The sequence below is a fragment of the Salvia miltiorrhiza genome, unplaced genomic scaffold, assembly GCF_028751815.1.
Source record: "Salvia miltiorrhiza cultivar Shanhuang (shh) unplaced genomic scaffold, IMPLAD_Smil_shh original_scaffold_414, whole genome shotgun sequence".
In the NCBI taxonomy this organism is placed as follows: Eukaryota; Viridiplantae; Streptophyta; class Magnoliopsida; order Lamiales; family Lamiaceae; genus Salvia; species Salvia miltiorrhiza.
The window spans coordinates 55,453-68,795 of NW_026651544.1; the positions used below are offsets into that span (position 1 = coordinate 55,453).

The window sequence follows — 13,343 nt, forward strand, 5'->3', positions numbered from 1 at the left end:
TTACGGTTCTCATAATAGAAGTATGCATAATGTCATAAAATTAATATTATTATATACATTAAAAGAAATTATATATCTCATTTTCACTCGATATGTATATGTAAAACATCAAGCACAATATATGGTGGCTGGTGAGTGGGCGACCAATATATTATGCCATAGGGTTCAGTCTAATATTCGCAATTTAGGGTTTATGAATTACGCAACGCAAGAGCTACGAAACTTATATATTATTTTTATGACGCGTGATATCATATAATGTATGGTCCCTAACACGGCCATGCACAAAATAACAAATAGGACACAGGAAAAATAGTGAAATAAGTTGTGGTCCTATATATATATCCATAGAAATATTAATTTTAACTTCTAGCTTAGGAGAGATATATTAAAGATTTCGCGTGGCTGCGAATTATAGTTACGTGACATCACATGTCTCTTTCAATTATATTCAAATGCCTCGTCTTCATCCTAATTGTCCATGTATTAAAATTGCATTGGCAAGTCTAATTTCATGATCTATTCTCATATATTTATTGTATGTATATTTATAATATTTTGTACAAAATCATAACTCGTAAGGGACGTTTACTTTGGTGAATTAGCTTTGATAGATAAAAATAGTAAGGCTAATTCTTTATTTATTTTAATGAATTAAAATTTTTGGATATCTCAATGCTCTTGATTATTTTTATTATTCAAACTAGTTTTACTTGATTCGTATCCCATGAAAATAATGAAATTAGAGAAATCTTACTTTTGAGAATAAAAATATTCAATCATACATATAATCAGTCATACAGAGTAAACACTCCTAATTAGATCTAAGGGGAGGATTAGGATTTGGCACTATGAATTTCACTAGTAACTATTCGACCATTTGAATTTGTGTTTATAGGACTTTGCAATCGCTTTTTTTAATGTGCATTATATATATATATATATATATATATATATATATATATATATATATATATAGGGGTGCGCTCCAGTGAGACCCCCTAATTTTCGTGTAACATGAGTACAATGAATAAAACATATAATACTAATGAACAAAACGTATATCTAATGAACAAGATGCGTATACTGATGAAAAATAAAATTTAAAAAATTCGTAATGAATAAGACATATATACTGATGAACATGACAGTATATACTGATGAACAATGCAGTATATACTAATGAATAACAAAATTTAAAATATTCTGCTCCCTCCAGGATTCGAACCCTGCGAAAAAAAATCACCCTCCAGATACAATATCAGCCATAGAATTGATAAATAAACGCACCAGATCGTGCCCTAGATCTCACTAAAATTAGGGGGTCTCATTGGAGCGGCCCCCTATATATATATGTATATATGTATATATATATATATGTGTGTGTGTGTGTTTATATATACACAATAATATACAAACATATAAACACACTTAGTTACACTAACATATAAACACATTTAAATAATTTGGGCTAAATCTATAAAAACATCAAACATACTTAATTTTAGAATTTTTTTCACGTGTTCACCAAAAAAGAATATGCATGTTGTTGGTATGTATAAAATCTATCAAATTTTTTAAGCTTTCCTCGAATATCTGGTCTCAACCTGTATATCTTTAGAATCTCTCTTTTTTTAATGTGTTTTGATTCGTTTATGTACCATTCTATCAAATTTGTTAAGCTTTCCTCGAATATATGGTCTCAGCTTGTATATCTTTAGAATCTCTCTTTTTTTAATGTGTTTTGATTCGTTTATGTACCATTCTATCAAATTTGTTAAGTTTTCCTCGAATATATGGTCTCAGCTTGTATATCTTTAGAATCTCTTTTTTTAATGTGTTTTGATTCGTTTATGTACCATTCTAGTTCAACGCATTAACGAGAACCACTATTTATTCGTGCTTTGTGCACTAATGATGGCTTCTTAATTATTTCTTACTCGAAATAAATGAGGAAGTAAGTTGGATGCGACCAATCGTCCTTTTGCGTTAAATCGGGGCGCCAACCATTCCAACTTTTTTTGACCAAAAATTCCCATGTTTTTATTTATCAAACCGATATTGAGTCATTTTTTTCGATTATATAATTATATGAAGGATTTATAACATATATAAATATGAATATATATATATATATATATATATATATATATATATATATATACTCTCGATATAAGTTTGTTAGGGAAATTAATTCTACCCATTTCCCTAGCCTAATTAATTGAATCAATCTATTAATAGATCGTGTTTTTAAACATTTCTTAAATTCATAACATAAATTACAGAGAAGTGCATGTAATTGGAAACAAATCTTGCTCCGTACACGTAAAGATATTCTAAGGGAGAGTGACACGAGTTTTTAAAAAAATTATATTGTTTATTTAGTGAGTGGAGAAAGGGGTCCCAAAATTTAAAAAAGTGAAAAAAAATTAATTAAGTTAGTGAGTGGTGAAAGGGCCCACAAGTTAGTGAGTGGAGAAAGGGACCCATAAATTATTATTAAAAATAGATTATGACATCTTTTTGTAGACGGATCAAAATAACAAATTAGGACTTATTTTCGTGAACGGAGTGAGTATATCTTTGATTTTTTCTTCTAAAACTTAAAGAAACTACTCCCTCCGTCCACAATATCGCCTTTGCCACTTTGGTCCTGTAGTAGCCCGCTCTTTTATTTATGATAAAAACTAGTAAATGCAATTTTTTATAAATGAATCCAGTTTATGGTTCTGATTTTTTTTATCAGAGGCAGAGTTATTATTTTAGCGTTATATTTTTATAACGTATGAAAAAAAAAAAAAAAAACGCGACGAGGATTATTGAGCAATCAATAATTATTATTTCCAAGTTATAACTGACTTAGCAAAGTCATGTTATTTATTAATCGAGAAACAGAAGCAGTTATATTTTATTAGTGCTACTAGAAGTCGAGAAATTATTCCGACTGCAACGCAAATTCAATCTACGGATTTAATCTAGATTCATATTACTGTATTAGCATCACCAAGGCATGAGGATATAATTCATTTATTCATCAATCTCATTCTCATACTTTACAAACTCTTATAACCAATTACAGTTTCACCTATCAATGCTATGAAGTAGATACATGAATATGCTAGACATATATGTAAGCATACAATCATCATTATTTTTTTCCACTCCCTAATGTCTCCTACACTATACACGCATAATCTCCACTCCACCAACTATCTCCACCACCTTTTGCTTTCTTCCACTACATTTTTTTCTCACCACCCTTTCCACTCCACTAATTCCACTACACCAAACTTTCCACCTACTCCCTTCCCCACCACACGCAAGAATGCATCTAACATTCCATTATACAGGCAACAATCTTTTCATCATCTTCATTCTTCACTAAGGAACCGAAGAGCAGCCACGAGTTCTGCCATAAGCACACTGCTCCGGCAGTGTTTTGCAAGGCGATTCCAGCCATCCAAAAGGTTCCCAAAAATTCCCAAATTAATTGTGTATCATCTTTCATATGTTTTCTATACTTTGGCAAAATTTCAGAAGGTTTGAAGCTCTTATGATTTAATTATGAATTTGTAAACATCACTGCCCATCTGGAATACATTTTTGGTAAACAATCTTTGGGAGGCCATAAGTAAAGTTTCAATCGGTGAAAACCTTTGAAACTTGAATATGTCACTCTAGACTCCCGTATCTTTCTTTTGACATCGGCCTCACCATTTTTGAATAAGGGAAACAACCGGTATAAATTCTTGAAATCTAGTTCTTATTCCATGTACCATCCAGTAGATTTTACAAACCTACGACTTTGAGGTGGCAAAGCCCGACTTAAATCTTTGATTCTCAAGCCTAGCTTTCTACTGAATATTCAATGACATGTTGGGAACTTACTTGCTTAGTTTTATAATTTTTGGTGAAGCCTAAAGTTGGTTTTCTGATTTATGTTATGAATCTGCCAAACTTGAACGCTTTTTGTGCACTGAACTTTAGACAGTCATATCTTCTAAACCATGAATGTTCTTAGAGTAAATCCAACTGGAGAGTGTTATGATCTCTCCCTAGTTTCCAGATTGACCCTTGGGGTTCCCATTGGAGTTTTGTAAAGGGAGATATGAATTTTTAAAGAAAGCCCACTGACTTGGTTGTAATCTGGAAATCTGAAATTTTCAGATTTTTGCTTGTTAAATACCCATCTTTGAGAGGGCATATCTTGCTCGTTTGAATTGTTTTTCATTCGATTCAAATTGGAGAATGATCCTTGAAATGTCTAGTTTCCAGAATGTCTTTTGGAGCATCATTTGGAGATCCGAGGCAGATTTGGTGTCTGTTGCAAAACAACCCCTTAAGAGCTCAAGTTGTTGAATTATTTTCTATGTATCAAAGTTTATTTTAAAGGATGTTTCATGAAAGATTTCGTATATGTGCGTAACAAGTTTGGGACTATTTATTTTAAATGAGGTCCGTTCTTTATTTAAATTATGATGGACTTTTAATGAATATTTTTGGGATTAAACTCTTATTTCTTGATTTATATAAATTATTTTTTTAAGGACTTATAAATATGAATTTCGTAGGCCTACTGACCTACTGTGATCGACGGTTTGTCGATGTCTAATAGCTTTGAAAATTTTATAGCAAGTCCTGACATGAGTCTTGAGTACCCTGGTAAAATTTCAAGCCATTCCAACTTCGTTTGATACTTATTTAAAATGCAAAACCTAAACTGCACATTACTACCGAGAATTTCAGAGAACAGATGAAAGAGTCATTTATTTCAGTAGCTTCCTGTGTGATCTAGCTTTCCAAATTTTTATGGTATTAACCTTATTGTGTTAGCTAGATATCCACCAAAGTTGAGCCCAGTTTGACAACGTTTACTATTTTTCAAAAATCCAAGTTTTCGATTGTTCAAAACTGCCGAACATGGTAGATCGTGGTAAAAACGTCATATCTCTCAAACCACTTGGAGTTTTCGACTCTACTTTTTTTTATATGAAACTAGATTCGAAGATCTTTCTTTCGGTATGAGTTTCGAGTCCAGGAGATGTCGGAGTCAGAACAGATTAAATTTTGAAGTTGAGTCAGTGTAAAAACAGAGCATGTTTTGATGATGTTTGATTGTGATTCTTATGTGCCTTATGTGTTTGTGTTGCCTATGTGTTTGAATGAGATTAGACGAGGTATGATTGATTTTTGACTGTCTTTAATGTAACGAATTATGGATGCTAGAACCCTAAAACACTAAAAGATACCCTAGGCACGTAGAATTAGACTTTGTCTTATGACAATTACTTCACGAACTTATCGACTCTTCATCAATGAAGGTCCGGGCGACAGAAAGTGAAGCCGAAGAAGAAACGACTCCACGCCAGCTTTAAGAACAATTGAGGTGGGCAATTTCTTACGCGTAAATAAAATGCTATGCATGTGTTATGCTTTATAATGCAAATTGGATCTTCAAGTATGGTATGCTTTATTATGCTTTACGCTAAATGATTTACGCTTGATTACGCTTATTTACGCTTGAATGCTTTACGCTGATAAGTTTATGCCTGTGATTGATGATTGCGTCTGTTGGGGGAGGCCTTCCTCAACAGTACGATGCCGTGTCCGTTGAGGAGGGCCTTCCTCACGGCGCGATGCCCGTGTCCGCTGAGAGAGGCCTCTCTCGCGGCGCGATGCCAGTATGCCAGTATGCCAGTGTTACAGCGTCTATTGGGGGAGGCCTCCCTCAATAGTACGATGCCGTGACCGCTGAGGGAGGCTCCCCTCTCACGGTGCGATGCCCGTGTTCGTTGGGGAAGGCCTTCTCCACGACACGATGCGTGTTTATGATTGTTAATGATGAAGAATGCGCTCATCCTGTTTATGAATATGGAAATGTTTAATGAGCAAAGGATTTGAAAGAAACTCATGCCTCTTATGCGATATTGTGAAATTGTTAATGATGTTATGTTATATGCTTGGCACTGCCCACTGAGTACTCTTGTACTCAGCCCTTCGTATGTTTATGTTTGTGCAGGTTGAGCTGTGATGGGCGATGAAGTGTTGTTGCTGAGTGGAGTTTTTGTTGAACTTAAAGTAGGCTCAGAAAGGATACATGTCTTCATACATGTATCTCAGTTATGCATTCCGCTGTAAACACTGATTATTTCAGTTACACCTTCCGTTGCAAACTCTGATAATGTTTTAGCCAAGCCCCTAACGATGCCTTTTTCCTTTTAAGGAATATAACGCTTATACAAGTTCGTTGAGTACCCTTTTTATGCGAACTATGCCTTTTTCCTTTTTAAGGAATATTTCACGCGTATTCAAGCTCTTTGAGTATTCTTTTATGCACCCCTTTCTAAACCCGCTTCTTAATTTCCCTTCCCCAGTCATGGTTTTCCCGGATTAATTATCCTTAATTAAGGCCGGTCGTGACAGAGTGGTATCAGAGCAGTTCGTTTGCTCTGAGCCTAAGAGTTTATTTAAGCCAAACTTATAATGGATCACTAAAGTGTCTAGAATTCAATCGACAAAGCTCAGCACTTCATCGCATCACACTCAACGAAGCAGAATGGTAAGCTATTTCAAGTTTTGAGATAATGTTTACAAAAAGTGACAAGTGTGTAACTGTTAATAGCTATGTTATGTTGTTGAATGAAATGATTTATGCAAACACGATTAAGTATGCCTATGGAATGAATTCCTATGAACATAGAGCTATTAAGTTATGAGATCACCACTACGACAGAACATAGAAGCAAACATAGAAGAAATTCGACTGTATCTTTTGGTGGCTATAGTGAAGGCAGCAAGATAAGTGATACGTATAGAATAATTTTTAAGCTCATGATTTTATAGCCGCTATAAATTTCCATGACTTATGCCTAAGTATCCAATTTAGATGATGTGATATTATATGCTTAAGAATTGTTATGACTCATAGATTTGAGATGCTAAGGACCCTTAAAGCTTACTACATCAATGCTGTCATTGGAGTTATGACTTGTTTACAAGTTATAATAAGTTGACCTTACAAGAATTCTTTTGAGGTTTGTATTAGATTATGCTAGAGTGTACTAATTGGCACATATTTGCTACCAGAATGCCGCCTAAGAGAGGACGCCCTGTGAGAAACAATAACAATCGCAGAAACCGTAACGCTGTACCCGAAGAACCACAAGATGCTCGAGGACATAACCCATCCCCTCCGCCTCCGACTAGGAGAGTCGAAGAACTTTTTTTAAGGCAAAATCCACCTACGTTTGACGGAACGAGTGAACCGGCTGAAGCTGAGATTTGGGTGCGTGCAATGGAACGCATTTTCAACTTTCTACGTTGTACTGATGAGGAGCGCCTATCTTGCGTCTCTTTCCAACTAACAGGATCAGCTGACTTCTGGTGGGAAGCACGTCGAAAAATTCTGACACCTGAACAATGGGCAAGTTATACTTGGGAAGATTTTAAGACGGGATTATATGATAAATATATTCCGAAAAGCTATAGGAAGAAGAAAGAAGCTGAGTTCTACGAGTTGAAGCAAGGAAATAAATCTGTGGTTGAATACGACAAGGAATTCTGCAACCTGTCTAGGTTTGCTCCGCAACAAGTGGACACAGATGAGAAGATGGCAGAGAAATTTTGTGCCGGTCTACGGTACGAAATTAAGATGGCTCTAGCAAGCCACGGAGGACTCTCATACACGGAGTCTCTGAACAGGGCACTTGACGTTGAAGCTGCAATGCCGTCGGACAAGTCAGCCCCATTGTTGATCTCAACGCCAAATGATCCACCAGTAGCCTCACATACTCTCAAAGGGAAGCGCAAGTGGGACAACAACGAAGACAATATCAATCTGACTAGTAAGAAAGTGTGGCAAGAATATGAACGGGCCGAACAGTTTATTCAACCAAGGCACGAGGCACAGACTAACCTCGAGCGAACTGGGGGTAACCAAGGTCAGAAAGGAGTTTTACCTTGCCCAAATTGTGGTAAGATGCATAGGGGTATTTGTCGGGCTGGAACTAACGGTTGTTACAATTGTGGCCAAAAAGGTCACTACTCCACGCAATGCCCCAATAGACAACGAGGTTCAACAGTTGGGAACACCCGCACCCCCTTGCCAGCAATACGTGGACACTTGCGAAATCAGCCTCAATCACATCAGTGAAAATCTTATGGAGACACCGCAGACAAGAAAAGCTACGTGGGAGCTTGAAAACAAGATGAAGGAAAAATACCCCGAATTGTTTTAGCAGAGATATGCAAATTTCGGGACGAAATTTTTGTTAAGAGGGGTAGTATGTAGTAGCCCGCTCTTTTATTTATGATAAAAACTAGTAAATGCAATTTTTTATAAATGAATCCAGTTTATGGTTCTGATTTTTTTTATCAGAGGCAGAGTTATTATTTTAGCGTTATATTTTTATAACGTATGAAAAAAAAAAAAAAACGCGACGAGGATTATTGAGCAATCAATAATTATTATTTCCAAGTTATAACTGACTTAGCAAAGTCATGTTATTTATTAATCGAGAAACAGAAGCAGTTATATTTTATTAGTGCTACTAGAAGTCGAGAAATTATTCCGACTGCAACGCAAATTCAATCTACGGATTTAATCTAGATTCATATTACTGTATTAGCATCACCAAGGCATGAGGATATAATTCATTTATTCATCAATCTCATTCTCATACTTTACAAACTCTTATAACCAATTACAGTTTCACCTATCAATGCTATGAAGTAGATACATGAATATGCTAGACATATATGTAAGCATACAATCATCATTATTTTTTTCCACTCCCTAATGTCTCCTACACTATACACGCATAATCTCCACTCCACCAACTATCTCCACCACCTTTTGCTTTCTTCCACTACATTTTTTTCTCACCACCCTTTCCACTCCACTAATTCCACTACACCAAACTTTCCACCTACTCCCTTCCCCACCACACGCAAGAATGCATCTAACATTCCATTATACAGGCAACAATCTTTTCATCATCTTCATTCTTCACTAAGGAACCGAAGAGCAGCCACGAGTTCTGCCATAAGCACACTGCTCCGGCAGTGTTTTGCAAGGCGATTCCAGCCATCCAAAAGGTTCCCAAAAATTCCCAAATTAATTGTGTATCATCTTTCATATGTTTTCTATACTTTGGCAAAATTTCAGAAGGTTTGAAGCTCTTATGATTTAATTATGAATTTGTAAACATCACTGCCCATCTGGAATACATTTTTGGTAAACAATCTTTGGGAGGCCATAAGTAAAGTTTCAATCGGTGAAAACCTTTGAAACTTGAATATGTCACTCTAGACTCCCGTATCTTTCTTTTGACATCGGCCTCACCATTTTTGAATAAGGGAAACAACCGGTATAAATTCTTGAAATCTAGTTCTTATTCCATGTACCATCCAGTAGATTTTACAAACCTACGACTTTGAGGTGGCAAAGCCCGACTTAAATCTTTGATTCTCAAGCCTAGCTTTCTACTGAATATTCAATGACATGTTGGGAACTTACTTGCTTAGTTTTATAATTTTTGGTGAAGCCTAAAGTTGGTTTTCTGATTTATGTTATGAATCTGCCAAACTTGAACGCTTTTTGTGCACTGAACTTTAGACAGTCATATCTTCTAAACCATGAATGTTCTTAGAGTAAATCCAACTGGAGAGTGTTATGATCTCTCCCTAGTTTCCAGATTGACCCTTGGGGTTCCCATTGGAGTTTTGTAAAGGGAGATATGAATTTTTAAAGAAAGCCCACTGACTTGGTTGTAATCTGGAAATCTGAAATTTTCAGATTTTTGCTTGTTAAATACCCATCTTTGAGAGGGCATATCTTGCTCGTTTGAATTGTTTTTCATTCGATTCAAATTGGAGAATGATCCTTGAAATGTCTAGTTTCCAGAATGTCTTTTGGAGCATCATTTGGAGATCCGAGGCAGATTTGGTGTCTGTTGCAAAACAACCCCTTAAGAGCTCAAGTTGTTGAATTATTTTCTATGTATCAAAGTTTATTTTAAAGGATGTTTCATGAAAGATTTCGTATATGTGCGTAACAAGTTTGGGACTATTTATTTTAAATGAGGTCCGTTCTTTATTTAAATTATGATGGACTTTTAATGAATATTTTTGGGATTAAACTCTTATTTCTTGATTTATATAAATTATTTTTTTTAAGGACTTATAAATATGAATTTCGTAGGCCTACTGACCTACTGTGATCGACGGTTTGTCGATGTCTAATAGCTTTGAAAATTTTATAGCAAGTCCTGACATGAGTCTTGAGTACCCTGGTAAAATTTCAAGCCATTCCAACTTCGTTTGATACTTATTTAAAATGCAAAACCTAAACTGCACATTACTACCGAGAATTTCAGAGAACAGATGAAAGAGTCATTTATTTCAGTAGCTTCCTGTGTGATCTAGCTTTCCAAATTTTTATGGTATTAACCTTATTGTGTTAGCTAGATATCCACCAAAGTTGAGCCCAGTTTGACAACGTTTACTATTTTTCAAAAATCCAAGTTTTCGATTGTTCAAAACTGCCGAACATGGTAGATCGTGGTAAAAACGTCATATCTCTCAAACCACTTGGAGTTTTCGACTCTACTTTTTTTTATATGAAACTAGATTCGAAGATCTTTCTTTCGGTATGAGTTTCGAGTCCAGGAGATGTCGGAGTCAGAACAGATTAAATTTTGAAGTTGAGTCAGTGTAAAAACAGAGCATGTTTTGATGATGTTTGATTGTGATTCTTATGTGCCTTATGTGTTTGTGTTGCCTATGTGTTTGAATGAGACTAGACGAGGTATGATTGATTTTTGACTGTCTTTAATGTAACGAATTATGGATGCTAGAACCCTAAAACACTAAAAGATACCCTAGGCACGTAGAATTAGACTTTGTCTTATGACAATTACTTCACGAACTTATCGACTCTTCATCAATGAAGGTCCGGGCGACAGAAAGTGAAGCCGAAGAAGAAACGACTCCACGCCAGCTTTAAGAACAATTGAGGTGGGCAATTTCTTACGCGTAAATAAAATGCTATGCATGTGTTATGCTTTATAATGCAAATTGGATCTTCAAGTATGGTATGCTTTATTATGCTTTACGCTAAATGATTTACGCTTGATTACGCTTATTTACGCTTGAATGCTTTACGCTGATAAGTTTATGCCTGTGATTGATGATTGCGTCTGTTGGGGGAGGCCTTCCTCAACAGTACGATGCCGTGTCCGTTGAGGAGGGCCTTCCTCACGGCGCGATGCCCGTGTCCGCTGAGAGAGGCCTCTCTCGCGGCGCGATGCCAGTATGCCAGTATGCCAGTGTTACAGCGTCTATTGGGGGAGGCCTCCCTCAATAGTACGATGCCGTGACCGCTGAGGGAGGCTCCCCTCTCACGGTGCGATGCCCGTGTTCGTTGGGGAAGGCCTTCTCCACGACACGATGCGTGTTTATGATTGTTAATGATGAAGAATGCGCTCATCCTGTTTATGAATATGGAAATGTTTAATGAGCAAAGGATTTGAAAGAAACTCATGCCTCTTATGCGATATTGTGAAATTGTTAATGATGTTATGTTATATGCTTGGCACTGCCCACTGAGTACTCTTGTACTCAGCCCTTCGTATGTTTATGTTTGTGCAGGTTGAGCTGTGATGGGCGATGAAGTGTTGTTGCTGAGTGGAGTTTTTGTTGAACTTAAAGTAGGCTCAGAAAGGATACATGTCTTCATACATGTATCTCAGTTATGCATTCCGCTGTAAACACTGATTATTTCAGTTACACCTTCCGTTGCAAACTCTGATAATGTTTTAGCCAAGCCCCTAACGATGCCTTTTTCCTTTTAAGGAATATAACGCTTATACAAGTTCGTTGAGTACCCTTTTTATGCGAACTATGCCTTTTTCCTTTTTAAGGAATATTTCACGCGTATTCAAGCTCTTTGAGTATTCTTTTATGCACCCCTTTCTAAACCCGCTTCTTAATTTCCCTTCCCCAGTCATGGTTTTCCCGGATTAATTATCCTTAATTAAGGCCGGTCGTGACAGGTCCGTCCATAATATCATTTCTACTTTCATTTATAGCAGTAGAGTCTACAAATTACACTTACGACAATAGTGGAATCCAAACTCCATTCACAATAATACCCATTATTATTAACTATTATTCACCATTATTTTAAAACTTGTGCCGTTCATATAGAAGAAACGATATCATGGACGGAGGTAGTATAAAATTAAGTGGGAAGCTATAGCATTTTCCAAATGTTGTTATAAAAATAAAGATTAAACACGAGACACGGAAACAAGCAACAATATAATGTGCATTAAGACCTGCAAGGATTCCTAATCCTATAATCAAGATGAGTAAAGCACAAAATAGACGCGATGCTTCTCAATAAAAATAATAATAGTCTATACATTATTAGCTAACATGGACAAGACGTGATCTTTATTTAATTATTTAGAGTATTTATTTTGTTGACAAATGTATTCAACGGAATAGACAATTTTGGGTTAGGTTTTGTTTTCGCATCACTTTATCACGATTAGGAAAATCATCACGCAACTTCTTGGACAGCAAGCTAGATTTATTTATTGAGTATTTGTTTTTTCTTTTCATTTTTACATTTTCTGACAGGATGGAAGTGTCATGGTAGATGAAGTTTTACTTGCTCTGGGAGTCGGCGGCGGATTTAGGGGAACTTTTTTCAACAAAAAAAAATATACATATATATATATAGGGAAGGGATCAAAAAAGAAAGCTAAATGTAGGAAGAATAAAGAATTAATCACAAGCTTCCATTTCAGTTAATCAAACGATCCATATATTTAGGGATTAAATTATTATATTAATTTCAAAAGGGCTATAGTGTAATCCTTTAGCTTGAGTAACGGATTCTGCATTGATTCACAAAAGACCATATCTTTTTTATATTAGGTAGGATTAATCTATCCATAAATATATTTAATTATTATAGGTCAACATTAGTTACTTTCATTCACCATGTGCCATTCATAAATTTACTTTTATTATTATTATTATTATTGCATTTTGTATATATGTGTGTTGCTGTATTTTTTTCGTTTCTATGTATTTTTCATATTAGTATTTAAAATTCGTGAAATAATATTTATCTAATTCATCATAATTATTTATTTATTTAACTGAATTCAAATTATTATTCGCACAATTTGAAAGTTTATTCAGTTTAATATGTTAAATTATTTAGATTAGTTAAACGTTAATTCAACAGAGTCTGTATTTCATATTTTGTAACATATTCAGTACATTTTTCACTTTATTCGCAAACATTGAAAGTTTATTCACTAAGTACT

General features: G+C 35.4%; 1 protein-coding gene across 10 annotated transcripts; it reads left to right on the forward strand.

Moving 5' to 3' along the window:
- Nucleotides 1-3,197: 3,197 nt before the first annotated feature.
- Nucleotides 3,198-11,884, forward strand: LOC131004510 (uncharacterized). Of its 10 annotated transcripts, none has more exons than XR_009095045.1 (5): nt 3,198-3,467; nt 5,322-5,386; nt 8,980-9,169; nt 10,952-11,016; nt 11,650-11,884. XR_009095045.1 is itself a non-coding variant. In XM_057931214.1 (3 exons), the coding sequence occupies exon 3, from the start codon at nt 7,088-7,090 to the stop codon at nt 8,150-8,152; it is 1,065 nt and encodes a 354-aa protein (XP_057787197.1). In that variant the 5' UTR covers nt 3,198-3,540; nt 5,322-5,386; nt 7,087; the 3' UTR covers nt 8,153-8,376. The 10 variants fall into 10 exon arrangements, 2 of the variants coding, with proteins under 2 accessions (XP_057787197.1, XP_057787196.1); XR_009095043.1 differs by having other exon boundaries at nt 3,200-3,540; nt 8,980-9,096; XR_009095040.1 differs by having other exon boundaries at nt 3,205-3,467; nt 8,980-9,096.
- Nucleotides 11,885-13,343: the final 1,459 nt, after the last annotated feature.